Raw genomic sequence first — 27943 nt, forward strand, 5'->3', positions numbered from 1 at the left:
TTTAAAAACGGTTCGAGCCGCGACGGCGGCCAAATTGCGGACCGCGAGGGGCGAGCGCGAGGGAGCCCCCTCCGAAGCCCCCGCCCGCCCGGGAGCGCCCGCAGCGGCGGCCGCGAGGATCGGCTCCAGGTACCGCCGGGCAGGGCCGGCTTCGCCCCCTCCCCCGCGGCAGGCGGGCGGCGCGTCTCCGGGGTGAGACCCGGGCGCGGGCCGCGGCGCTGCCACCTCCGCTCCGCGCCCCTCGCCTCCCTCCCGGGGACCCTGAGTGACTTGGGGGCGGAACCGAGAGTCTTGGTGGGTTTCCGTGTTCGTTGCAGGGTTGAAGTTTGAGAAGCTTAGGGAAGTTTTGCTATGTTTTGTCTTTTTTAGGCTGCGTTTGTGTGTGGCGAGGGGGGTGGGACTGGTTTTCCAGCCCGGGCATGTGGCATTTCTGTAGGCATTTCCAGGGCGGGAGCCCTGCGGGGATTATTCCCTTTGCAAGTGGGAATTTGGCTCCTCCAGAGAAACATCCGTGACACATCAAGCTGCCCTTTTTAAAAAAAAATTTTTTTTTTTCCCCAAAGTGATCGTAACTGAGTTGCGGTTGAAAATAGGCTGGGAAGGGAATCCGGTTTTTCTGATTCCTATTTTGCAAGTCCACATTTTCCAAGACTTGACATTTGGATTCTAGAGCCTTCCTCCACCCTTCCCTCATTAATTCGAAAGAACCTGCAATTTCATTCTCTTCATTGCTTCTGAAACCCTGTAGAATTGCCCTGGGAAAGTGACCTATGATACCCAGAAATCCTTTAGTACTTTCTTTTTCTCTTTTCTTTTCTTTCTTTTTTCTTTTTTTTTTTTTTTTTTTTTTTTTTGAAGTGTTCTGCTACTTGTTTGAGCTCCATCCTTTTGAATTGTGGGAAAACCGGGTTTCTGCCCTGTCCACATCGTCACTGATGGGAGCTTTGTTTTCTGCTTGTCTTTCCCCCAAGGAGATGATAGAAAGTGACATCTCATCCATGATGTCAGGAATTATTCGAAACTCAGGGCAAAATCACCACCCCTCTCCGCAGGAGTACAGGTGAGGGTGTCAGCAATGACAAATGATACTTTTTGAAATTGTTTAAAGTGTTTATGTGCTGTTTATAGTCTCTGCCAGAGAAGTATTGTTATATTAAATTCTGTGATTTTGCAAAAGAGGGAGAAGATCTCAATTTCAAAGTTCACCTCTCTGAGAGTGTCTAGGCTCGAGGCCTGAGGCCATGGGATCACTAAAAGCCTAGTCTTTTGTCTCCTCCAAGAGAGGTCCCCTCCTGGGTGAGAGACGGGAATCCTGGTGAATGTTAAGATGACAATGGCAACTATTGCTTCCTCTAACAGGGCTCCAGGAAATGCCCCCCAAACCTTTGGGGTGAGGTGGGGGTGGTGGTGGTGGTGGGAGGAATTGGCTTCCATCCTCATGGGATGCTGGAAAAGTTGTGAGTGGTGACTTCTGAATTCTTAGCCTGGCTGTTTGACTTTCAGCAAGTCCCTTGCCCTCTCTGGGCCTCATTTACTTGTCAGTTAAGTAATGCTCTTGAATTAAGGTCTCTCCTGGGTCTGTATATTTGAGGAATAAATTTGGTGGAGTCTGAGGCCAAAATAAATGATTTCTTGAGACAGGATGAAGCAGATACAGATGGTGGGGGAAGCCCCACAGAATCCTCCAATCTGCAGAGCTGGAGTGGCCTCTAGGGGGTCAACCAGTCCAGTCACTTGCTTTTACAACTGGGGAAACTGAGGCCAAGAAGGGAGAAGGGCTATCCAAGGTCACACAGCAAAGCGAGGGAGGAGGAGAAAAAGGAATGATCTGGAGTCCCCTCCTAACCCCTCTTACTTGAGCCCCAGAGGCCTGACCTGGTTTCCAGCGCCCTACCCGTCAAGGCAAGCATCGTGTCCATGGGTTGAGGGGGGCACAGCTCAGATTATGGAGTGGAGACAGGACAGGGGCTGGCCTGGGAAGAGCAGGCTGTCACCTCGGATCAGCCCTGTTTACCCAGGGGCTGTCTGGCCTCCTGGGGCCACTACCACTCAACCAGCAGTGCCTTCAGGGCGGACTGCAGCCCCCAATTAGAGGGAGGTTGCTGGCTGAGGGCTGTGGGCCTGGAGGCTGCCTTCTGAGATCCAAATGAAGACACAAATTCAAACAGATATTTGCTGCGAGCTGGCCGTGTATAGATCTGGGACCCCAGATGTGTGCCAGGCATGTGCCCGTGTGCAAGCACCTACTGTATACCCAGCTTGGGAGGCTGCTCTGATGAACCTCCACTGTACAGGTGAAGAACCAAGCAATGAAATGAACTCTTTAACCAAGATCACCCAGCCAAGCACCTCTGGGCTTCCTTCTACTCCCGAAATAATGACAGGTGGAGTGGGGGCAGCATGAAGGCGTTAGAAGCTTGGGCTGTAAAACCACTGATGGTCCCAGCTCCTCTGGCAGTGTGGAGTAGTCTGAGTGTCCTCATCGATAAAATGGGAATAGAAATAGTACCCACTGCATGGAGTTGTTATTATAAAGATTAAATAACAATTCCCAGCTCGGCCACTTGCCAGTTGCATGATTCTGGGCAAATCTCTTCCGAACTTTTAGTTATTTGTAGAGCAGGGATAATACAAGCTACCTCTCCCCATTTTTTTTTCTTTTTCTTTTAAGAGTTTATTTGTTTACTCATGAGACGGTGGCGGGTGGCGGGGGGAGGGGGGAGAGGCAGAGACACAGGCAGAAGGAGAAGCAGGCTCCATGCAGGGAGCCCGACATGTGAATCCATCCTGGGTCTCCAGGATCAGGCTCTGGGCCGAAGGTGGCGCTAAACCGCTGAGCCCCCTGGGCTGCTGCCCTCTCCCCATTTTTAAATGCAATATCTATAAAAGTGTCTGGCACCCAGGAGGCACTCAATGCGTGGGGGTGAATCTCCCTCTGTCCTCCCAGCTGGAAGCCCCAGGGGAGAGCCAGTGTTTTCCCATGGGCCAGCTGGAAGAGCTCAGAACCACAGAGTCTGACTGTTGCCTAAAGCGCGCTGTAAAAGCGCTAGAGTCAGGGAATCAGGTGGTGAGAGCCACGGCTGCACTGGAGTCAGATGTGTGCAAGGTCAGAATCCAGCTTTGGACAAGTCACGTGACTTGCTTTAGTTTCCTTATCTTTCAAGTGAGCACAATTAGGGCACATCCCTCATGCAGCTGCCAGAAGGACGGAGTTGGTTTTCTAGAGCAAGAGACACAAACCCGGTAGCTGCTGTTCTGACTACTTAGTTCCATTAAGGAGTCCAGCTTTCTGTGAGAGATGGGGTCTATGGAGGGCCTTCGGGGTGGGGGCTCTGGAGGAACATGGTGGGTGGGGGAGGTCCCTGAATGCAGATTCCCAGGCACTGCCTGGCAGGAGCCCCCACCAGCTCCAAGCTGTGGGGGCCTGGCCAGCCCAGCCCACAAACTGGATGGGGCTCCATGCAAGCTGTTGCTTCCAGAAACAGAGCAGGGCAGGCAGTAAGCTTACCAGTGGGGGGTACGGAGGGGGGACTGTCCATGCCTACCCAGTTCCCAGACCAGCTGGCAGGGGCAGGCCAGTGGAGCAAGGAGAAGCAGTCCTGTATCAGCACCAGATCCAGAGTTGCCTGGGTGTCCTGTCTTTTTCTGTTTGCACGGATCTGGTGCTTTCTTGTGTCCAATACCTGGCATGTCTGGAAGGCAGAGCAGTAATAAGGATAATTGCAGCTGGTGGTTTCTTAACCCTTCACTACCTGTGCCCGTTTGGCGGATTGAGGAAACCAAGGTTCCACGTGATTAACTGGCTTTACATTTACATGGCTTTACACAGCTAGTTGTGGGTGAAGTGGCACTCCAACCCGAGGCTGTCCCACCCAGACAGTATCATGACACACACCCTTTCCATGCGCTGCTGCCGGAGAGCATGAGGGCTGGAACAGAGTAAGTTGCTCTACCACCGCGAGCTGTGTGACCCTGGACAAGTCACTGTCCCTCTTGGTGCTTCACTTTCTGCGTCTGTGAAATGGAGCAATGAGCGAACCCAATTCACAGGTCATTGGGAGGATTCTGTGCTTTCTTCTAGAAAAGGTGTTTGGCCAGGCCTGGGATGGAGTGCTTTCTCATGGAGGGGAGCTTTTATGATCATGCAGCGCCTCCCCGGCCCCTTCCAACCACTCCCATTTTTCTCCCTGAATAATAGCCTAGGAGAAGTTTATGGGCTTCTCATTCCCTCTCTCACATCTCCAGGGAATGGCTCCAAGGACCACTCGGGCTGCTGATCCAGCCTGGTTCCAGCCCCCATGCAGCCCTCCACACAGCCCTCCATCCCCAAGGGCCGCCTTTGGCCGTTAGCTATCAATGGCTGTGTGCGGGGAGGGAGGGGGGAGGACAGCAGCTGGAGGCTGCCCTGCCCCCCGGGGGAACTGTCTCGGAGTCAGTGGCTGGGCCTAGACAGTGAATTGGCAGCAGCCTCCCTGCCTGCGACGCTGCGGGCCGGGGCCAGGGGCAGCCCTGACCCTGAGCCCAACAGCAACAGCTCACGTTGGACGCAGGTTATCCGGTTTCCCTTTGGCTCCACTTGTTGAGGTTCTGCAGAATAATGAATTACTAAGCACCTACTGTGTGCCAGAAACCCACGAAGCTCCGTAGGAAACACACCATCCTGTTTGATCTTCGTAGTAACAACCGTGAAATGGGTGCTGGCATTTTCCCAATTCACAGACAAGGAGACTGAGGCCCGGAGTCATGACCTGCCCCAGGGCATACATTCAGGAAGGGGTGGAACAGCAGATCAACCACCTGCCCCTAACTTTGGGAATTAATCTGTGAGGTCAGGTCTAACCACACCTCCCTTTACAAACTGAGCAACTGAAGCTCCAGAGAAAGAAGGCAAACTGCTGGCTCCTTGGATCCCCACCTTCTCCCAGAGCCATGTCCCTCCCTTCAGATGTGGGCAAAACCTCTTCCTCTCTTTGGACAGTGGTTTTCTCATCATTTAGTGCCAAGCACGTGATAGATACCTAATAAATATGCACTGGGGAGATGGCTGGCTCTCTCCATACCACGTGAGAAATAACATGCCCACGGAAACGTAGGAAGGTTTGTGATGGAGTGATGACAAAGTCCTGCTGTGTGGACCCCCGCAGATGCCACCTGCCTTTCCTCTTGAGCCCCCGCTGAGCTGCATGGGCGGATGGTTTAACCCCCATGTCGGTGTGGCTCCACCCATCAGTTGTGACCTCCTTGCAGGGGGGTGGTGGGGGCTCCATCTGTCAGGGGCGGTGACAGTCCCAACATCCTTACACCCCTTTCTCCCTCCCGGTGGCCAGAAGCTCTTCAGGCTACCTTGCAGCCAAGGAAAAGAGAGGTCGCCTTCCTGGGGCCCAGCCTTCCTTTGGGGTCTTGGGCTCCACCCTGAAAAACATGTGCACACACATGCACAAACCCACCCCTCTACCCTGCCACCCACCCCCCACCAAGTCCCAGCCAAGTTTTAGAAAGGAAAGATTCTCATTTCCAGACTAATCAAATCATTTCATATTACACTCGCTCGTGGCCCCATTGGGAATTCCCAAGCTTGCTAAACTGTATTTGGTTTTTTTTTCCTGTAAACGGTTACAAAAGATATTACAAAAGATATGTTAGCTAAATAAACACCACCATGAACTCCTTAATCCCTTTTGTGTAAAGGTTGGTTTGGAAACAGGAACAGTTTGTGGTAATGTAACAATTTCCTACTAACCACATCTCCAGGAGGCAGGTAAAACCTTGTTATAATCAGAGCAGAAGTGATGTCCTGGCGCTGCCTGTGCCTCTGCGGTCTGGTCCGCTGGGATGGTGATCCGACTCCCCCAAGACAATATTTGCTGCGGGAACCCCTCCTAGTGACCATGCAAGGCAAGAGGAGAGGGAAGCAGGAACGTGGCTGAGCACCTGCCGGGTGCTGGGCCCTATCTTATACCTTATCTGATCTTATCCTCACAGCTGCTCTCCGTGGTGGAAATCATTATGATAGTGATTCCATTTTATAGATGGGAAAATTGAGGTGCAGAGAGGTGATTTGCCCAAGATCACATAGCTACAAAGGGGTTGAGATGGCATTTGAGCCGCAAGTGGATGTTCCTTCCACTGCACGATTACTGTAGCGATTCCAAGGAACCCCACAATAAGAAAGAGGGTTAACTGTGGGTTCTGGACTTACGCTCTGTAAGCAAAAATCCCTGCAGAAACTGTAATCCATCCACAGATACATGGGGCCCGCTGCAGACGCTGCCAAGCTCTTTAGCAAGTGCTCCATGGAATTTCACCCTTATAGCAACAACAGCCAGTGGCCCTGGGGATCCAGCTCACCTTGGGCGGACAAATATTTATCAAAGAATGAAAGCTGTGCTGGTCACTCTGGGTCTGTAATCAGGTATAAGACAAAGCCATCCCTGACCTCTGGGAGTTTAGTGTCTAGGAGGAAGGGGTAGGCAATGCCTGAGTAAAATTAATGGGTGATCCCAGGTGTCTATGCTATGTAGGCATTAATGGCTCTAATCATTCCGGGGAATGGAAACACTGGGAGATGGGGAACTGGTCGGGGAGGGCTTCCTAGGGCAGGGGCGTGGCTGAGCCAGGCAAGAAATGGATAGAGATGGGGCAATGCAAGTTCTGTTACGGCTGGGCTGGGCTGGGGGTATCCTATCACCTTCTCTTACTGCAACAAGGATGTAATAAATGCCCCCAAGGTGCCAGGCCCTGTGCTGGGTGCTGAACAAAATACAGGGCCTCCCAGTCTTTGCTATCTTGGCATGGAACGACTGGAAACCTGTATAAACGAATACCTCCTTGGGAAATGCTAAATGTTCTGCAGACACACGGGAAGGTCCACCAGGGGTGTGGGTAGCCAGAGAATCTCTTGGAGGAGGGAAGATTTAGGCTGAGACCAGAAGCATGGGGAGAGCCAGTTGTGAATGAGTGCACGGGATGGCATTCCTGGCAGAGGGAACAGCATGTGCACAGCGAATTCAGAAAGCTTGAGAAAATCCAAGATAGATGGGTCTGCTAGAGCAGAGGTGATGAGGGCGCCAGGGGCGGGGTAGGAGGCGGCCAGGGCCAGATCGTGGGGGAGGAGCTGGACCCTTACTTCCCTCATGGGTTGTCAGGACAGTGCCAGGTCCTACATTCTGTTTCGAAAGGCCACTCTTGACTGCTAGATGTTAAATCCATCTTTTCCACAAATAGTTGTCGAGCACTTGAGCCAAACACTGTTCCACACCTTTCCTGTGGTTTACCCTTGAGCCAAGAGGCAGGTCCTGTTCTCAACTCTATTCTGCACATTCAGGAGATGGAGACTCCGAGGCATTGAGTTACCTGCCCAAGGACCTCTGTTAGGAGTGGAGCCAGGACTGGAATCCAGGTGTCCCCAGGCTCACCCCTGCAGTGCCCTGCCCTCCTGGCTCAGCTTCCATCCCTCCAGTGACATGGCTGATTGATTAAGGACATTGTTAACTAATGGTGTCAGCTTGGTCCCCTGGTCCATGTAGGGATGGCAACCATGGACTCCAGTGGTGTCTCCCTTTGCCAGGGCCACCACAGTATCCCCTGAGCAGTGGCCCCGTCACTACGGAGGCACCTAGCAGATACTTCTAAAGATGATGGTGATGATTTACCCTTCCTGCCTACAACCTGATTTATTTCAGCAAAACTGGCAGAGAGACCAAGTAAAGAGGCTCCAAGTACTGTCAGCCCCAGCTCTTTTTGCTTACATGCTGTGTGGCTGAGGGGTATCACTTCCCCCCTCTGAGCCTCAGCTATCCCATTAGTGAAATGGGTTTGCGAAGGAGCCATCCCACAGGCTTCTGAGAGGCGAAGGAGGTACAGACCAAAGAGGGTTGGCAGGAAGGTGGGCACACTAGGGCACAGATCTTCCATCCTTTGCATTCCTAGGTCAATGAGAAAGCTATCCCCACTTTTGTGTGCTTGCCACACAGCCTGGCAACTAGGAGTTCAGGAAATATTTATGGAATGGAGCAGATGCTGAGTGTCGGACACTCTGCTGGTGGCTGTGCTGAAGGCAAGCTCTTTAGAAGAGCTTTGTCATCGTGTGAACACCACCATGCAATGCGTGCAGATGAGCTGGGCACTGCCCGCATCATCTCATCTGTCCTTACAACAAACACCCTGTGTGAGATGGGTACGGGCATTCGCATCCCATCGTGCAGATGAGCAAACTGAGGCCCAGAGAGGTAGACTACTGCAGACCAGTCTCACAGCTACTAAGTAGCTGGGAGGGATTCAAACCCAGGTCTGCCTGAGCCTGGAGCAGACACTTGTCACCACTACACTGACATGCCCCAAAGAAAGCAAGAGGAGGGTGGTGGAAGGCAGGTAATGACTCGAGTTCCCTAACTGGGATGGGCTCAGAATGGAGCATTGCAGAGGGCTTGGGACTCGTGATGAGCAAACTCATGAGGGCACACAGCTAAGGCATGAAAAATGATAAGCACACAGTAGGCACTTGGAGAATGTTGGCCAGGCAATTGCACCGATGCTAGAGTAGTCTTGATTTCCCTGGTGCACCGCCCTGCTCCTAACCAGGGTCTCCCCACACACACCCTTCTGCATGCCCCCAACTTCATCTGGCCGTCCCCCACCCCGAGGGGCCCTGCAGGCTGTGCGTCTGTCCCAGTGGCAGCCCCACCGAGAAGGAAGGGGCTCAACCCTGTTCTGTTCCAGATGGAGAAATTGAGGCCCCGGGAGTTGTGCTGGGGCAGGTGCCTGAGGCCATTGGCCAGAGACTGCTATCTACCAACAGGGGTGACGACACCCCCCGGGGGTGGAGGTGCATGTGTGTGTCTTAATAAGGAAGAGATGGAAGTGTCCCCATGTGGCGTGGGGAGCCGCTGTGAACTGTTGAGGTCAGAACGGGACTCTGGGGTGCCAGATAGGTGCTTTTATTTTCACTTTGCCCCCAAAGCTCTCCACTCATTAATGAGGACCCCTGTTGGTGACAGTTGCCCCACTTGCTTTGAGAAGGACGCACCATCGGGGATCACCGTTGGGACCCCCGAACTCATAGCTGAACCTGAGTTTCAGTAGAAAATTAGATGTCACCTGATCTGATGCTAATGAACTAGGATCACATTCTTGGCCGTCACTTTAGGGTGGATGCCATCATTCTTCTCGGTTTATACGCTGAGGCGCAGACCAGGTGACCATCTCCCAGCCAGTGGAACCCTGGTGCACGCGCCTGCGGGTCCATCCTGCGCCGAACCGCTGTCTGCTCTGCCTCCCAGAGCCCAGGCACAAGGAGGGCCCCAAGGGGGCCTCCTCTCTGCTACTGCTGCTTTACAGATGGGGACACTGAGACCTAGAAAGGAAGAGGCGCTTGCCCAAGGTGATAGAACTTTGGAAATGTCACTAGAGGGTTTAAAAAGATTTTATTTATTTATTCATGAGAGACACAGGCAGAGGGAGAAGCAGGCTCCTCCTCATGGGGAGCCCGATGCGGGACTCGATCCCAGGATCCCAGGATCACTCCCTGAGCCAAAGGCAGACACTCAACCACTGAGCCACCCAGGTGCGTTGGGCTCATCTTTCATCCACTAGGGGCCTGACCTGTCATCCCCTAACTCCTGCTTGAATGCTCCCATGACAGAGAGCTCACTACTTTGTGAGCTGCCTCAGTACAGGACTCTTGTTTTTACAGAGCCCTTCCCTATAATTCCCTTGCTGGGGGGAGGTAAAGTGGGGGAGTCTTTTATAATAGAAACACACTGAATTGAAAATTCCATGAAATCAGCACCTGAAATTTCCAAACCAAAATCAAATTTCCAATTTTAAGGCAATGTGGAAACACCACAGATTTTTCCATCATGATTAAAAAGAATGTTCCACACCACCACCGTGTAGTAAGAACTTTCCGTGGTGATGGAAACGTTCCAATCCTGTGCTGTCCAACGTGGTGGCCACTGGCCACGGGTGGCCGTTGAACCCTTGAAATGTGGCTGGTGTGATGAAGAAAGCTAATCTGTAAGCTTATTTAATTATAATGGATTTAAATGTAAATGGCCACATATGGCTTCCTCCTATTGGATAACACCGTGCTAGAATGTTCTAGAATCCACAGAGCACATTCCTTTAACCGTTCCTTGTGGGGCAAGGAGAAAGGACAGTGGGGTCGTAACCAGCCCTGGCTCTGGCTGGGGGACACTACACAGGCCTTTTTCTCCCTGGCCTCAGTGTCTCCATCTGGTAAATGGGAAGATGGTCATGATAACCATACCTGCCTGATCAGGCTGGACACAGAGCAGGGACCCACCCACCCCAAGCCGTGTCCACAGGCTTTTTTATAACATTAAATAAAATTAAGCTGGGCCTTTCACCCCTGCCTGGCCCTGGGGAGGGCGGTGGTGGGAGAGGAGGCATCTGGAAGGCTGGGTCTCTTTGTTCACTTGTCTAATCCATGAGGACTTATGGAGCACCTACTGTGTGTCCAGCCCCGTAATCTGGGGGTGCAGGCTCTGGGGGTGCAGCTCCTCCCTCAGTGGGTACAAGGTTCTCTGCTTCAACATCAGGTTCTTCTGGGGCCACCTGCACTCAGCAGTGGACTCAGCACTGGTCCTGGCCTCCTCTCTGCCAAAACTGGGGATCCCTGGGAGCTGTGGGATGCAGCCCATGTCTTGGAGATACCTCCTTGCCCAGAAACTGAAAAGAAAGACCTAGACAGAATGAGCAGGAGGGGTCTTGGGAGACCCCAGGACAGTGAGGCCGGATTTTGCCTTTTCCTTTGAATTGCAAATGTCTAGTCCTTTCCCAGCAGAGGGGAAACCCACTCAGGAGACTGATACAGTGTCGCGCGTATACACACCCCAGGGAGGAATCCCAGGCCCCCGCAGATGGCAGATGTCCCACAAAGCCACGTCACCTCCACCGCTTCCACCAGGCCAGGCCTGGGGGCGGGTACATGCTATCGCTGCGATCATTACCCCTTGGTCCCATCCTACAGGCGGGACAACTGAGGCTGGGCATGAAATGCCCTTCCAAGGGCCTACGGCTGGGATGCCAGAGTGGTTTCTGAGGACCTGGGGTTCACGCCATTGAAAATGAGGCGCTAGGAGAGAGCAAGAATGGGGCACACGGGGGCGTCTTTAATGAGGGACCCGTATGCGTCGGTGAGGGATAGATCACGGGGGTGCCCCACATGTCACGGTGGAGAAAGGGCTGGGCTGACATGCCTCTGCAGGGAGTGGAGCGGGGCCGAGATGGCTAAGGACCCGGGCCGGGCCATGGGGATGGGACACTCCCAGGCAGGGCCTAGCGCACCTGCCCCCCAGCTCCTGTGACTCCCAGGGAAGAGGTGCCTGAATGCGGGGTGATAAGGCAGCGGGAGGTGAGCCAGGCCTTTCAGGGCCAGCCGACCCCCAGCACCGTTGCAGGAGACCAGTGGGGCTGGCGGGGCCAGTGTCGGGCACGCTGGCATAGACATTTTGGCATGGGCAAGAGGGAGGTCCAGCAGAGGGAGCAGGGCCTAGCCACTGCCCCTCCACCAAAAGGAGCCCCAAACCCGCAAGGAAGAATGAGGACCAGGCCTATGTCAGAAGCTGAAGGACACTGCTTCATGTGCTTCTCAGAACAACCCAGGGAGATACGGACAGTGATTCTCCCATTTTCCAGATGAGAAAATGGAGGCTCAGGGTGACTTATCTGAGGTCTCCAGGGATCACCAGGACTTGAATCCAGATCTGTCCAGTCAAAGCTTGGGCTGTGCCCAAGACCCTGTTACACCGCCTCGGGGCTCTTCCCCCCGCCCCTGGAGCTTTGCTGGGAGGTGCTCAAGGGTGGAACCCCGGGCTCTGGGCTGGGTCTTGAACTCTACATTCGAACCAGGTCCTGGGCGATGCTGGGATACACAGCCTCACCTGAAAGCCCCAGGATCATGGGAGGAGGGCATCGCCCCCAGGGGACATCTAATTCTCTGCCTGTTGTGCCACAGGAACAGCCTCAGACTGGAGCAGAGACCTGGGTTCGAGTCCTGGTCTGGCCTTAGCTTCCCTCTCTGTAAAGCGGGCATGGCCCCTGCCCCTGTCCTCAGGCTGTGGCAAGGACTCAGGGAGGCAGAGGGTGGCTCCGTGAGTGCCTAAAGTTCTGGACGTGACAGCCATTGTCACACTGTTCTCTGGGTTGGTAGCCGGGGGTCAGCTGATTTCAACCAGCCAAGCAGGCATGTAAGTGGCACCCCTGTGTGCAGGGACACAGGCTGATCCAGGGCTCAGGGCCAGCCCTCAGTGATCCCACAGGCGGGGTGGGGGGCAGAGAGATGGCAGCGCGAACTCACTGGCCCTGGCAAGGCTCAGGGAGCAGCCAAGATGCAGAGGGGTCCCTGAGCTTGCGGTCGGGTGACAGAGACTTCTCAGGGAAGCCACTCCTGGGCTGGAATGAGCCCGCACGGGCAGCCAGGAGCCCTAGCCCTGGCCTTTCTCTGGACTATGAATTGGAAGCAAACTGCTTCCCTTCTAACCTCAGTTTCTCCGTGGGTCAAATGAGGGGTGGGGTCAGATGATGTGGGCAGGACTTTGGCAGGAAGAGGCCGGGAGACGATCTGCAGTGAGCTTCCAGGGGTGGGCCCTGTTTGGGTGGGGGCTAAGGCATGGCAGTGGGACCGCGCTTGGGTGTCCCAGCGGGGGGCAGGGGGATCGGACACCGGGTGGCCGCAGTAGGCGTCGGGGTGAAGTCGGGGGTGAAGGAATGGGGAGCCAGGCGGGACACACAAACAGCAGGAAAGAAAAGACCTAGAAGCACCATCAGAAGAGCACCGCTTCCTCAGCCCCTCTCTGCACTCAACGGCCTCGTCACCTTATGTGATCCTCACTTCGTGGGGAGACAGGCTCTGGGCATTTAAGTGACTGCTCGGGGGTCTCAGTTTCTCTACCTGTAAAATGGGGAGAGCACGTGGCCTTGGGTCTGGCATACAGGAAGCGCTCAATAAATGGGAGCCACAGGTGCTTACAGCAACAGAGGCAGATCTGTGAGACCACGGAGCCCAAGCCGCGACGTACTTCCTTCCAGTCCTCTGGGGGCCTGGCTAATATTTTTAACATTCATATCGGCCCGCATGCTGATGACAGCTAAGTGACGCCGTTCCAAGGGCTTGACATGCAATCATACGCTTAATCCCCACGACACCCTATGAAGCAAGTGTTATTAGCCCGATTTTACAAATGAAAAACGGAGGCTCAGAGGGGTCCAGTCAGTGGCCCTGGCACAAGGCAAGTGGAGACTAGGGTTAGACCCCAGAGCCCAAGCTCTTGACCGCCCTGGGCACTATCAGCCAGAGTCCCCTGCCGCCAGAGATCTTGCTGGCCCCCAGGAACCCAGTTTGTTCACAAGCCCGCCGCCACCATTCAGGGGCCTTGGTGGGGCCGCGCCTCAGAAACCTGCCGGCAGTGGCTCCCCTCCGTGCCTCCCAGATGCCCAGCGCCAAGCGGAGCAGCAGGGGCAGTGGGGAGCCACAGCAGGTGACGGAGCAGGAGCAGGAGCAGGGTCGCACCGCCAGGCTCTGGGAGGCCGGCCAGTCATGCGGCGGGTGGGGACCGAGCCCTGCCCCTCCGTCTACCCCATGGTCTCCACGGGCCCGGGGGGACAGATGGCAGCGCCCAGGCCTGGGCCGTGGCTGTCACTCGCCTGATGAGTTACGAGCAGGCTGAAGGAGTGGCAGCCCGGGGTGGGGGGGCTGCAAAAACAATTGCACAGAGACCCCGGGACAATGGGGGCCACGTGCCACGGGGGCAACAGTCGTTTGTCGCACAATGGGCCTCCGGGGGACAGCAGCCAGGCCAACTGCTGCTGCTGACACGGCCGGCCGGGTTTTCAAATCGTTTCCAGGCCCTGTTTTCCTACAAGGCAGCCAATCGCTGGGGCAGCCGGACGGTCACCTGATGCCAGCTTGGTGGGCTGAGGGCCCAGGCCCGGCGACAACGAGCAGTTGTGGCCATGGCAACGCTAATTGTGGCCCTAAAACACAAGGAAAGAGAGAGCGGGCGAGGTGGGAAGGAGTGGGGAGAGAGAGAGGGAGAGAGAGACAGCGAGACAGGAGACAGAGCCCGAGCTGAGGTGGCCCGTGGGTGGCAGAGGCAGATGCCCCACCATGATCCCCTATCCTGTGCATCACAAAGCCATTTATGTCTCCCCCTTTCTGTGAAGCCCCCAAGACACTTATTCTCAAACCATGGTGCTCAGAATCGGGCCTGTGGGCCACTGGGCCACACACCAGACAGCCCCTGACCCCCAAGGGGCACAGGCATGGTGGGTCTGGCGTGGGCTCCAGGCTACCTTGCAGCACCTCATAACATGGACAAGGTACTGCTGTGGGGCCCAGTGTCCTCGCAGCCGTGTGGCAAGCATGACTTCAGGGGGGCTGGGGGTCACACTTGCCCCACGCCAGGGTACCTGCCTGCCCTCCTCGTGGGCAGCCTTTGTCTTTCCGTGGAGGGTGTTTTTGCTCACGGGTCTGTTGGGGGGGTGTCGGGCATGGGTTCCACATGGCATCTCCAGGGGCTGTCTGTTCAGCTCGGGTTCCGGCCCCACCACTTCCTGTTACATGTGGCTTTGGGCAAGTGACTTGGTGCTCTGAGCCTCAGTCTCCCCATCTGTAAGAGGAGGATATGGGTGTATCTGGGGAATGTTGGTATATCCTACCTCTCAGGGCTGCTGTGGGGATTGAACGGGATTGAAAAGGACTGTGCCCATGTGCCCAGAGCCCTGTGCCTCAGTTTCCCCAATCTGTAAAATGGGAATGATGATCATACTACCGCTTGCCTCATGGGGCTGACCAGGAGTGCTTAATGGCTTTACTACCTCTGAAGGACTCGACACAGTGTCTGGCACATAATAAGTGCTCAACAAACCTTAGTGTTTATTGTTTTGGGGGTAGGGGCTAAGGTAAGATGTGGTCAGTGAAGGAATGATTTGAGGATGTCTGATCTGGCTGCCAAAGGGGGGATCCTGCGACCATGCGGAGCCCAGGGGAAGGGCAGATTAGGGCAACTTGGGGAGGAGGGCTAGGGGGTGATTCCAGAGATGGGGGGACCAGAAGCCAGCCTGAGCTCCCCGCTCCGCCCGAGCTCCTGCCCCTCCCTGCAGGCTCCTGGCCACCACCACCAGCGATGATGACCTGCCCGGGGACCTGCAGTCGTTGTCCTGGCTCACGGCGGTGGACGTGCCGCGGCTGCAGCAGATGGCGAGTGGCCGTGTGGACCTGGGGGGCCCCAGTACACCACACCCACACCCAGGTAGGCCCAGGGGCCGGGTCGGGGGGCATGAGGGTGGTGTGCAGGGGAGGGGCAGCGCCCAGCACTGCCACCTACCAGCTGTGTGGCTGTGGCCACGTCTCTCTCTCTCACTTTCTCTGCCCCTGTTTCCGCATCTGTGAAATGTGACTGATTATACCTTCCTCAGAGGAATGTGGCTCATTCATTTGCTCACCACCGTGTGCCAGGCCCTGTGTGAGCAAAGGTTTCAGGGAAGAGTAAAGACCGCCCTGCCCCTACCCTGCTGCGTCTTGAACATCTAAAGCGGTTGGCAAACGATGGCCCGTGGACCCCATGCAGCCTGCAACCTGCAGCCTGTGTTCTGTATAGCCTTTGTGTTAAGAATGGTTTTACCTTTTCCAAGGGCTGTAAAAAAACCAGAAGACAGAAGCCATATGGCTGGCAAAATATTTCCTATCTGGCCCTTTACAGAAGAAGTCTATGGAAGCCTGATCTTCAAAGAGATAATATGTGGAAGGTGCTGAAGGTCCTGGCACACAGTAGCTGCTCAATAAATGGCAGCCAGTTGCAGTCATAGCACAAGTGGGCTAAATATTTAGAGACATAGAAAGTGTTGAAAATAATCATCACAGTACATCAAAAGTACCAGTAGTTAAAAAATTAGTGTCTAGGAGTATTTATTTCATTGAACAAATTATTCTTGGCCAAAACATTTATAGCAGGGGTCAGCACACTCATTCTGTAAAGGGCCAAGTAGTAAATATTTAGACTTTGTAGGCTATATAGTCTCTGTTGAAAGTGTTCAGGACGCCTGGGTGAGTCAGCAGTTGAGCATCTGCCTTTGGCTCAGGTCGTGATCCCGGGGTCCTGGGATCGAGTCCCTGTATCAGGCTCCCTGCTGAAAACCTGCCTCTCCCTCTGTCTGTGTCTCTGCCCCTCTCTGTGTGTCTCTCATGAATAAATTTTAAAAAATTATTTTAAAGTGTTCAGCTGTGTCCCTGTAGTATAAGCCCACCCCTAGACAATGTAAATGAACAGTCGTAGTTGTGTCCCAGTAAAACTTTATTTACAAAAACATGCCACAGGCTGGATTGGGCTTTGCTGGCCACAGTTTGCCAAACCCTGATCTAGAACCTCCAGCTCTATGACCTTGGGTAGGTACTTTCCCCTCTGACCCATTTCCTTAGGTCAGATGAAAGGATAGCGGAGCTGCCCTCCCCAGGTGTTGAAAAGATTCAATGCCCAAGGTACATCATACCTGCAGTCGGTGTTGTATGGCACACAGCAGACAGGAACCGTGAAAGAAGGCAGCCTCCCTTCTCCACTGTGTGGCTGCACACCTCCTGCGCTCCTGTCTCTATGCCAGTGTTGGGAGCCCTGAGTCCTGCAAGCCGTGGTCCTCGTTCTCAGGGAGCTGAGGGTCTCTGATCAGAGAGAGGGCAAGGCAGACAGACCAAAGGCACAATGGAGGAGCGTAGGTGGCGGCCCGGGCTCAGAAGAGAGCTGAGAGACCCGGAAGGCTTCCTGGAAGAGGTGGCCCCAGGGCAGGGTCATCTTGCAGCTCAACTTTGTTCAACCTAGAAGGGAGCCCCAAATCAGAATGGTTCAGTGAGGGTCTGGGATAGATGAGCAACGTCTGTCACAGGCCTAGGACTGGATGGCTGGTGTGCAGGCGTGTGTGCATCTGCCAGTCCTGAGCACCCCCTCGGCAGGGGAGCTTGGCAGAAGGGAGAGGAGGGGGCACAGCGGCAATCAGAGCTAAGCCTAGTGGCACTGGGGAACCCAGGCGCCATTCTAAGGAGGAGAGATGAATAATGAATTGATGTTTTAGCCTCATAATGGACAAGAACTAAGATATTAATGATATCACTATTATTTGTTATCGACTCATGTTTTTTTAAAGTCTTTTTTTTTTTTTTTTTTTTTTTTAGGACTTTTATTTATTTATTCATGAAAGCCACAGAGAGAGAGAGGCAGAGACACAGGCACAGGGAGAAGCAGGCTCCATGCAGGGAGCCCAATGTGGGACTCGATCCCGGGACCCTGGGATCACAGCCTGGGCTGAAGGCAAGCACTAAACCGCTGAGCCACCCGGGCATCCCTCAACTCATATATTTTTAAAGATTTTATTTATTGATTTATTTATTCATGAGAGACACAGAGAGAGGCAGAGACACAGGCAGAGGGAGAAGCAGGCTCCCCATGGGGAGCCCGATGGGGGACTCGATCCTGGGATCCCGGAATCAGGACCTGAGCTGAAGGCAGTCGCTCAACCGCTGAGCCACCCAGGTGCCCCTGTTATCAATTTATATTTATCAAGGTGTCGGTGGGGTAGCCAGCAACGTGATAAGTACCCACAGACATCACCTCATTTAAACCCCACAACTTCACACATGGGTGATCTAGCTCCGCCGCACAGATGGGGAACCTGAGGCTGGCCCCAGGTCACACAGCCGGTAGAGCCCAGGTTTACCACTACACTCCAGGTAGTGGTTTGCAAAGCACCTGCTATGCACCTGGCCCCCAGGCCGGGGGCAGGCTCTGACCTCTGGAGGTGTCCCGGGTGAGCCACTCTGCCTGCTGGCACCCTTCTGCCAGCGCAGCGGCGTCTCTGTGCTTTCCTTTTGCAGGTGCCTTGGCCAGGGCGGCTGACCTGCATGTGGGAGCCACGCCGGGTGCACTGCTCCACGGCCCGGCCGGCATGGCCCCCCCGGGCCTGCTAGGCCTGGGCCCCCTAGCCAGTCACGGAGCCAGCGTAAGCGCCCATCCCTCGGGTCGGGGAGCTCGAGCGGGGGTCCTCCAGGGCTGGGGTGCCCCTCCTCACCCTGACCTCCGTCTCCTCGTCTCCTCGTCTTACGGCCCCTGCAGATGAACCAGATCCCCGTGGGGGGCCAACCCTCATCCGGCCTGCAGGACCCGCAGCAGCTGTATTCACCTGCCTCCCAAACACAGTTACCGCTCCCCCCAGGTGGCCAGCAGGTACCTAGAGCTTGTGGGCAGCCCTGGACTCGGAGACATATGTCCCTGCCTTGGGCTGGGGGGGGAGGGGGGCGCTCGCTGAGCCTCAGTTTACTTCCCTGCAACCTGGGGCTAGCATTCCCGTGCCTGTGCGTTCAGTTCCCTAAAACTCCTGCAGGGAGCAGAGACAGGATTGTCCCTTGGGGCCGTTGACCTCTCATCTTGCTAAACAGCGTCTCCTGGGGGAAGGGGGCCCTCCTGTGAGTGGCTTATTCTCTCTCTCTCTCTCTCTTTCTCTCTCGCCTCTCTCTCTGCCACGCTCGCTCGCCCGCCCTGCCCATGGCAAGTGCCCGCCTGTGGGCCTGTATGGCTCCCCGTTTGGAGCACGGCCTCCCTACCCCCAGCCCCGCATGGCTGTGCACTCATCTCAGGAACTGCACCCCAAACACTACCCGAAGCCCATCTACTCATACAGGTGAGGTCCAGGGTGGGCCGGGGCCATGGGGGGCTCGGGGAGGAGGGGTAGGGACTGCCCTTAGGACAGCTCAGACTTGTAAGGGGGCGCTTTTCATCCCCCCAGGTGTGACCTGCTCTGGGAAGGACCATCATGGGCTCCATCAGCCCCCAGGGTCGAGAATGAGCCCGATGCTCCATGCTGTCACTCACAAACTGTGTGGCCTTGGGGAAGTGGCCTGGCCTCTCTGAGCCTCAGTTCCCTCTAATGTAAAAAGCCATCAACATAATAACATTGTGTCCCTCCCAAGATTTGAGTGGGTGGCAGGCAGTAAGCAGCCTAGTTAAAGTCTAAAGCCCTGTAGACATTAATTATGGGGAAGGGTCAAAGAGAGGAGAAGAGTTTTCTCAAATTGGTCCTGCTGTCCCAGCTCGGGGTCAAGGCCAAGGTCAGGGAGTGGGAAAGATGTTGGGCCAGAGAAAGATACCAGAGCTGACACCATTTGGGTATGGAAGGGCTGGTGGGGTCAAGCAGGGCAGACTTCCTGGCAGGGGGGGCCTTGGGCCCCAGACACCTTCACACCGGCCTGCCCCACCCTTTGCCTCCAGCTGTCTGATCGCCATGGCCCTGAAGAACAGCAAGACAGGCAGCCTGCCTGTGAGTGAGATCTACAGCTTCATGAAGGAGCACTTCCCCTATTTCAAGGTGAGCAGCCCCAGCCTGGGGTAGGGGGGTGCCCGAGCTGCTCTGGCCTCTCCCTCAAACTGCCAGGACCCAGGACTGGCCCCAGGCCAAACTGGGCCACCATGTTAGGTCCCCAGTTACGTCCACAGGCGCCTGGCATTCACATGGACGAGGGCAAAGAAATCCAGAAGGAGAAGAGGGCATTTGAGCTGGGCCCTGACCAGGGAAGGAGTTCACCAGGCATCCTGGGGGGTGGAGGGGAGGCAGAGGGTAGAGGGGCCAACCTGCTTACTCAGCATGGATCGGTAAGACACGCAGATGCAGAACCCAGACTTGGCCAGAGCTGCTGCCTCTCTGAGCCTCGCTTTGCTCCTCTGTAAGGTGGGGACGATAACCCCCGCTGGCCAGGCCCATGAGGGCTCTGGGGGTCAAGGGCCCTGGCCGCTCCGGGCACATGGCGGGCCATCGGTATCGTTATTTTTGTTGGCATCAATCCCAAACAAGGAGCAGGCGGGCAGAGGGGACCGAGCTGCAGGGTCCCTGGCTTAGTGCCTTTTTTTTTTTTTAATTTATTTATTCATGATAGTCACAGAGAGAGAGAGAGAGAGGCAGAGACACAGGCAGAGGGAGAAGCAGGCTCCATGCACCGGGAGCCCGATGCGGGATTCGATCCCGGGTCTCCAGGATCGCGCCCTGGGCCAAAGGCAGGCGCCAAACCGCTGCGCCACCCAGGGATCCCGGCTTAGTGCCCTTTAGCAGAAATATTGCAGACCGGGGAGTATGCGTGGAGGGGGAGGGATAGAACGTGAGGTGCCCATAGGATCTGGTTACCTGACAATAAAGTGGGAGCCTTTAAAAATGATTGGCTTCGGGGATCCCTGGGTGGCTCAGTGGTTTAGCGCCTGCCTTTGGCCCAGGGCGTGATCCTGGGGACCCGGGATCGAGTCCCACGTCAGGCTCCCTGCATGGAGCCTGCTTCTCCCTCTGCCTGTGTCTCTGCTTCTCTCTCTTTCTCTGTCTCTCGTGAAGGAATAAATACATAAAATCTTTAAAAAAAAATAAAAATAAAAGTAAAAATGATTGGCTTCCAATACGCTGGGCCAGCTATCTGCATGGTAGCATCCTGTCTGTTTCTTGCTTCGTGAGTAGGAAAGAAAGGGGAGTTCGGCATCCTTGGGCCTGTTCCCAAGTAGTGACTAACTGTCGCCTGGAGCTGACGTGCAGCCGCCCCTTTAATGGGGCCCAGGGGGCCAGGCCCTCTGTTTGCCACAGTCCCCACCAGTCTCTCTTGTCTTCCCAACTCAAGGCTGGGTGGTGGACTGCCCTGCCCTGCCCCTCGAGGCCTGGGTCATTGAGATCCCCCCGAAGAGGAGGGGCTCATAGGGCAGTCTCTGAGGGGGATCTCCTGAGTGTCCCATCTGTCCCCACAGACGGCTCCCGACGGCTGGAAGAACTCCGTGCGGCACAACCTGTCGCTGAACAAGTGCTTCGAGAAGGTGGAGAATAAGATGAGTGGCTCCTCGCGCAAGGGCTGCCTCTGGGCCCTGAACGTGGCCCGCATCGACAAGATGGAGGAGGAGATGCACAAGTGGAAGAGAAAGGATCTTGCCGCCATCCACCGGAGCATGGCCAACCCCGGTGAGGCCTAGACATCCCCGCCACCCCCCACACACCCACGCCACCCATCACGCAGCCAGCCCGGCTCTGCCTGGACCTGCCCAGCCCGCCACGAGTCCTGGCCTCGATGGTGGGGACATGGGCGCCCGGTGAACTTCCCTCCCTTCCTCCTGGGCCCTCCCTGGGGCTGGTCAGAGGCCTGTGAAACGCTGTTCAATCTCCCTAAGCAACCCCGAGTTTCTCACAGAGAAATGCCCAACTGAGCACCCACGGGATGACATCGCCTCCTTACCTTTCTTATCACACTGGCATCAAGTTTCAAAACAATACAGTAATAAAATAGTAACACCCAGTGCGGGCTAGGATGTGGAGAAACAGGCACCGTCATATAGAATGAGTGGGAATCTGAGGTTAAGCTTTTCCAGGGCAAAGTCATATAACAGGGCCCTGCAAACCTTGCCCCAGTTTTTTCGGTCCAGTTATTTTACTTCTGGCAACGTATGTGGAGGATGAAAAAGAATTTCAACAGAAGGTTTACAAAGTCATTCGTCACAGAATTATTTCTAATAGTAAGAAAGTTGAAAGCAATCTAGACATCCCACAATAGGGGATTAGTTAAATAGATATAATGTCCATACAAGGATTGATTAGAGACAAAAATATTTTTGGAATAGAAAGAAATATTCCCAATACAATAAGAGAAAAAGACCATATATCACAGCCTAGTCATATTTCAAACTGTGTATATTAAGTGCACATATATGTTTATATACATGTGTGTGTATCCACTCATTTATATGTGTAGGGATTTATGTGTACACACACACACACACACACACACACGAACGACACACATACACACAGACTAGAAGAAATATACCAAACTCTTGACTGTGAATGAAGAGACCACTGATAATTTTTATATTCCTCACATTTCTGTATTTTCCAAATCTTCAACCCTGCTCGTGAATCACTTTCATATTAGGAAAAATATTGCATCTGCTTTTTTTTTTTTTAATTAAGAGATGTGAAGGGGAGGGACATACAGGTGACATCTGCATGGAGAATGTCAGGTGGAAGGCTAATTATCCACCCAGCCTCAGGAACATTTGGCCTGACTCCGTGGGGATCATCATGTTTGAGGTGTGGGTATAAAGGAGGATTGGAACATAGCTCAGAGGTGAATTCAATAAAGTGAGGAAGAGGAGACCATGGAGCAATCTCATAGGCCCTTCTTGGGGGAGCATCCAGGGACACTCGCCCCTCAGAGAGCACTGGGGTCTGGCTTAAGACCCAGTGCTAGTCCTCATTCATTCATTCAAGATTTTATCTATTTATTCATGAGAGACCTAGAGAGAGGCAGAGCCATAGACAGAGGGAGAATCAGGCTCCCTATAGGGAGCCTGATGCAGGACATGACCCCAGGACCCCAGGATCACAACCTAAGCCAAAGGCAGATGCTCAACCACTGAGCCACCCAGGTGCCCACAGTCCTACACATTTAATGTAAAATCTTGGGCAGGCCATTTCACCTTCTAGGTTCTAAGTGTCCTCTTTTCTTTTTTATTTATTTTTAAAAACATTTTGTTTATCCATTTGAGAGAGAGAGCACGAGCGGTGGGAGGGGAGCAGAGGGAGAGGGAGAAGCAGACTCCCCACTGAGCAGGGTTCCTGATGTGGGGCTTGATCCCAGGACCCTGGGTTCACGACCTGAGCTGAAGGCAGACGCTTAACCAAGTGAGCCACCCAGGCACCCCTAACCTAAGTGTCCTCTTTTCTAGAATAGGTACCAACCTAAATAGGTCCTGGGACCCTAGTGGTCCAGGCTCAGATTGGTATTACCTTCAAGGAGACGCAAAAGCCAACCACCAAAAATAATTCCAGAGTAATGATCTGTCTTGTTTATAACCGATAGCATTAAGGAGAATCTGACTTTTAACCCACAGTAATACTTCTTAATGCCTCTTTAGTAGCAAGAAGTGGCTAGGACCCCTTGTGTGTTAATAAATTTTATCCTGGTGTCGTGGGACTTGTCATCTCTGCCTTCCCTCCTCTTGCAGAGCTGTCAGCCTCAAGTGAAGTCCTGGGGCTGAAGCGCTGTCCCAGTGAGAGGAGCTAGTGTTATCATCTGAGGCTCCCTCATTCCTTAAAGACCCTACACAGCAATCTGCGATCTCATGACATGTCCGCAATGACACTGTGTCAAGTGTACAGTGCCCTCTCATAGATGAAGAGACTGAGGTTCAGAGCGTCCAAGGGGATTGCTAGGTTACATGCATGGTACCACTGGGGCCTGGGAACTTCAGGGTGGCTTCTGAGGGACCTTTCCCTTGCCTGCAGAGGAGCTGGACAAGCTGATCTCGGACCGGCCAGAGAGCTGCAGGCGGCCTGGCAACCCCGAGACCCCTGTGCTGACTCATGCCACCACAGTAGCCATGGCCCATGGCTGCCTGGCTGTCTCCCAACTTCCACCCCAGCCACTGATGACTCTGTCCCTGCAGTCGGTCCCCCTGCACCACCAGGTCCAGGCCCAGGCGCATCTGGCCCCAGACTCTCCCGCCCCGGCCCAGACCCCACCCCTGCATGCCCTGCCGGAACTGAGCCCCAGCCCCCTGCCCCACCCTGCCATGGGAAGGGCCCCTGTGGACTTCAGCAACATCGGCAGCGACATGAGCACTGAGGTGGATTCCCTGGACCCCAGCATCATGGATTTCGCTCTGCAGGGTGAGGCTGGAGGAATGGGGATGGGGGGAGAGGAGGGGAGGGAACCTGGACAGCCAGAAAGATGGGGGAGGGCCAGGGAGAGGAGGTCGGCCAGCCTTTACCCCTCCACTCCATCCATGGGCAAGTGCTTCCCAACCTCCTCATGACGGCGAATTACAGCAAGCATTTCATGAGTGCTTACTGTATACCAGGCCTCGTGCCCAGCACTCCCTAGCCATCACCCCCCAACCCACCCTGCCACAACCCTGAGAAGCCACTGCCATTTCATGTCCCCATTCTGCTGCTGAGGATACCGACACAGAGAAGTGAGGCCACTGGCCCATGATCACCAGCTAGTAAGTGGCAAAGCCGGGATCACAACCCAGATCTCTTTGACCCCCAATGTTTACTCAATAACTACTCTAACTTGCATGTGCCAACCTCAGCCCAGGTCACAGTCTGACCCCCGCCTGCCACACAGTCCTGCTTGACACACAGGAGCCGAGCAAATGAATGGACAGATGAGGGAGGTGCCTCGTGTTTCATCCATTCATGCCATGCCCTACTGTGTGCCAGCCCATGGCCAAGAACTCTCTGCCCTCCAGGAGTTCTGTGTCTAGAGAGGGAATGGACTGGTTAGCAGATTGGTTAGCTAGCTAGGGAGCGAGTTACTTAAGGCCTTTAAATGGATATATCTATCTGGCCCTCCCTGCCTGTCCCCCTGATTATTGTTTGAGGAAAGCGTTGTGTTGTCCCCTGGCTGTGCCATGATGGGACACCTGAAAGAGCGAGTCAGTGCTTGCCACACATGCCCCTGAGGAAGCCTCAGGGGAAGGGGGGTCTCTGATTGGCTCCATTTCATCCCGAGGAGCCTGAGGCTCTGTGACAGAAGCGACATTCCCAGGGATGGAACTTGGCTTCTCCACACCCCCCTGCAAGACCCGACTTTGAACCCCACACACGGTCTTTGCCTCGTCCTTAAGATCGGATTCGAACTCAGGTCTGTTTGACACAAAGCCATCTCACTCAAATGCCTTTGTCTTTGAAAGGGAACCTCTGGGAGGAGATGAAGGACGGGGCCTTCAGCCTGGACACGCTTGGCACCTTCGGAGACTCGCCCCTGGGCTGTGAGCTGGGGGCAGCGGGCCTGACCCCCGCCTCTGGTGGCAGCGACCAGTCCTTCCCAGACTTGCAGGTGACGGGTCTCTATGCCACGTACTCAACCCCAGACGGCGTGGCCGCATCAGCCACCTCCTCCTCCTCCCAGTACCTGGGCGCCCCAGGGAACAAGCCCATCGCCCTGCTCTGAGGTGACGGCTTCACCTGCCCCCAGCACTGGGGCCTGGGCAGGAGCTCATGGAGCCTGTGTTCCTGGAAGCAAGGCCCCTTACATCCTGTTGGCACCCCTGGGCCTCTCACACCTCCACGGGAGGCCTCTGGGGCCTCCCCCAGTCAGAAGGACAGAGGAGAGTGGACAGACATTCCAGCTTCCCTGACCCCAATGCTCCTCCCAGAGAGTGACACCTGAAAACGAGATTTCTCCGGCCTGCAGCCCCGCTGGGCTCCTGAAAGGACCCACAGCCCCCTTTGAGATGGGACGCACTGGTGCGCCATGGAAACCCTCCAGCGGGGAGGCCCTTGAATTTATTCCTCTGGGACTGAGCATCCACTTCAGCCTCCAGAGGACAGGCCCTGAGGCTGGGAGCAGAACTGGTCAACCAGAGCCCTTCCCTTGGACTGGCATGGGCTGAACTCTGAACCCCAAGCTCCAGGCCTGCTCCTCCCATAATCTGTTTCACATAACAGAGCCCTGGGCCATGCTGGGCACTGTGCCCCCGTGTACATTTATTTATATTTATTGGAGCCTGTCCACACCATCTTTTCGAGCCCAGCCCACGGCCTCTGGAATCAGAGTCCCTGGTCCCTCCCTGCATCCTGGCTACCGTAGCTCCTGAATTACTCTGGGGAATCATGACTCCAACTGGCCCTTAATCCCTTGGCAGCCTGGGACCGCTTTTTAGAAGATAAAGCACTTTTGATACTACGGAACATCCTCTTTTTCCAAATCAGAGACAGATATTTCTCTGACTGCTCAGTCGTGATTCAGACTTCTTCCCATATGCACCTGAGCGGAGAGGTGCCATCCACAGTTTGGGGCTACGGGGCTTTCTAAGGGCAGATCGGGAGGGGGATGGGAAGAATGACAGGGGGCATCTGTGCTGGCATTTAAGACACTCCTGATGGAAAAAAGCAAACTGAACCATGTAAAGCTTGACCAACAAGGCGGGTGGGGGCTGACAAAGCTGCAATGCAGAGTATTTATTGGCACTTGTTTGCCTATTCATTGCCCTATGACCATTTTTTATGTGTTCCTTTTTTTTCTCTTGTTACCAATTACTGATTTTGCAAGTGGCAGATTCTGCAGACAGTGGGTTGGAGGAGGGACAGAGTGTGAGTTGGGGAAAAGAGAAGGTAACTCGGGATCTTCCAGCCAAGTGGATGCCGAGAAACTGCAGTAGTGGCTCGTACCACTGTCCTCTCTTGCCCAGCTGGATGTTTGGCTCCTGTGTCTGGGAGTTCCCAAACCCAAGAGCCAGAATTTTCATCAGCCAGCCAAGCTGGAGGGTTCAAGGTTGAGGCTGGTCTCAGAGGACCATCTTTAAGGACTTCCTACCTGGTTCTGGAACTTTCTGCCTAGTATCCATCATCTTTAGACACGGCGTGGTGCTGCCCATCTGAGCAGTACCGCCCAGCTGCTTTGTGTGACGAGACCCCCGACAAGTTAAGATATTTGTTAATGAAGACCTCGTGTGTGGACGATGCCAAGATCCATGAGAGTAGTGTTGAATAACTGTCTTTTGTCAATAAAAGCTGGACGGCAGCTCTGTGGCTCAGAGGGAGATGTGATGGGGGTGAAGGACAAAATGCCATCTGTCACTCACTCCTCACAGGTGAGGTCCCATTTACACATGGGGAAACTGAGGCCCAGGCAGGCAACAGCACAGCAACACTGAATCCAGGTGTCTGATGCCAGGTTCTCATCGCACCAGAAACTGGGAGGAAAAAAAAAAAAAAAAGAAAAAGAAACTGGGAGGAGTCTGTCCTTATTGGGAGAATTAGTATAGCCATCATTTCCCAGATTTCATTGCCAGGCTCTTGACAGGTATCGCCTCAGGCAGGGATGTGAACCCCATTTACTGCTCAGGAAGCAGAGGCTCAGATCATCCGAAGAGGTGGGAGGGAGGCCATGTGTGCCAGACTCCAGAGCTAGAGCTCAGTGGCAATGCCTCTGGTATATCTCTGGGGTCAGAGAAGGGAACAAGGTGGGGGCAGATGTACTCTTTCAGCATCAGGCCCTCCTGCAATTAGCTCACTCAACTCTCATTACAACCCTACCAGGCATGGCTTCGTTACTGCACCCATTTTGTAGATGAAGAAACTGAGGCTCAAGGGAATAAAGGAATGTCTTGCCACCCAAGATAGCAGCAAAAGGGTCTATTAATTAGGAGGCTGCCTAATTCTTAAGCCTTCCTGGGGGGTGGCTTGCATCCTCATAGGGGAGACCGGTCCACCCACGTGTAACAATTAGCAGGAAGGGAAAGGCAGGAGGATGATGGGGAAGTGCAGACTGGGCCCACCTTGGTGGGAACCAGGCATGGGACAGGGACAGGGTGCCCGTAATACTCTGTCCATGGCTTGGCTCTAGGGTGTCCCCATGACAGTGCATCGCTGCTCCCACCATCCTTGGCGATTCGTTGGGGTTGGAATGACCCGGGCATGTTGGTCACAGCCAATGGGCATCACCTGTAGAAGCTGCAGGATGGCGCCGTACGCTGGAGGGTGAAGCCTCAGCAGCCAGGTCACCACCTACTCCTTACTATGGGCAAGTGGGGCCATGTAGGCACAGAATCCAGGCAAAAATTCCAAGGTCATAAGGTCACAAGCTCGAGGCCAGAGCCCCAGTCACAACCTGAGCCCCACCTGTGCGGGGCTGTGCTGACCCCGGGAGAAAGCACGGAGAGACCAGTGGAATGAGGCTTCACGGAGGCTCTCCGTGGAAAATACTCGTGGCCACCATTTGAACACCAGCTGTGTGCTGCGCCAAACTAAATACCAGGAAGCATCTCCTGACCAGTACAGCTCAGTCACCCACAGAGGCAGGAGATGGTCCCATTTCCCAGATGAGAAAACTGAGACTCAGCTCGTGATCGTGCGGCTTTTCTTCTCCCTCTGGGAGAAATCATCCACGTTCTAACAACAGAAAGAGTAACACCAC

The 27943-nt window shown here is 54.6% G+C and overlaps 1 protein-coding gene across 2 annotated transcripts; it reads left to right on the plus strand.

Annotated features, from left to right (window-relative positions):
- On the plus strand, window positions 1–26769 carry FOXN4 (forkhead box N4). 2 transcript variants are annotated; one of them, XM_077876023.1, is made up of 10 exons: window positions 1–129; window positions 972–1060; window positions 15124–15272; window positions 17882–18006; window positions 18120–18230; window positions 18557–18684; window positions 19272–19368; window positions 20778–20985; window positions 23305–23688; window positions 24717–26769. In XM_077876023.1, exons 2-10 carry the CDS (start codon window positions 975–977, stop codon window positions 24974–24976), a joined length of 1548 nt encoding a protein of 515 aa, XP_077732149.1. In that variant the 5' UTR covers window positions 1–129; window positions 972–974; the 3' UTR covers window positions 24977–26769. The 2 variants fall into 2 exon arrangements, with proteins under 2 accessions (XP_077732149.1, XP_077732148.1); XM_077876022.1 differs by lacking the exons at window positions 1–129; window positions 972–1060 and adding an exon at window positions 12745–14340.
- Window positions 26770–27943: the final 1174 nt, after the last annotated feature.

Source organism: Canis aureus, chromosome 27, assembly GCF_053574225.1.
Source record: "Canis aureus isolate CA01 chromosome 27, VMU_Caureus_v.1.0, whole genome shotgun sequence".
NCBI lineage: Eukaryota > Metazoa > Chordata > Mammalia > Carnivora > Canidae > Canis > Canis aureus.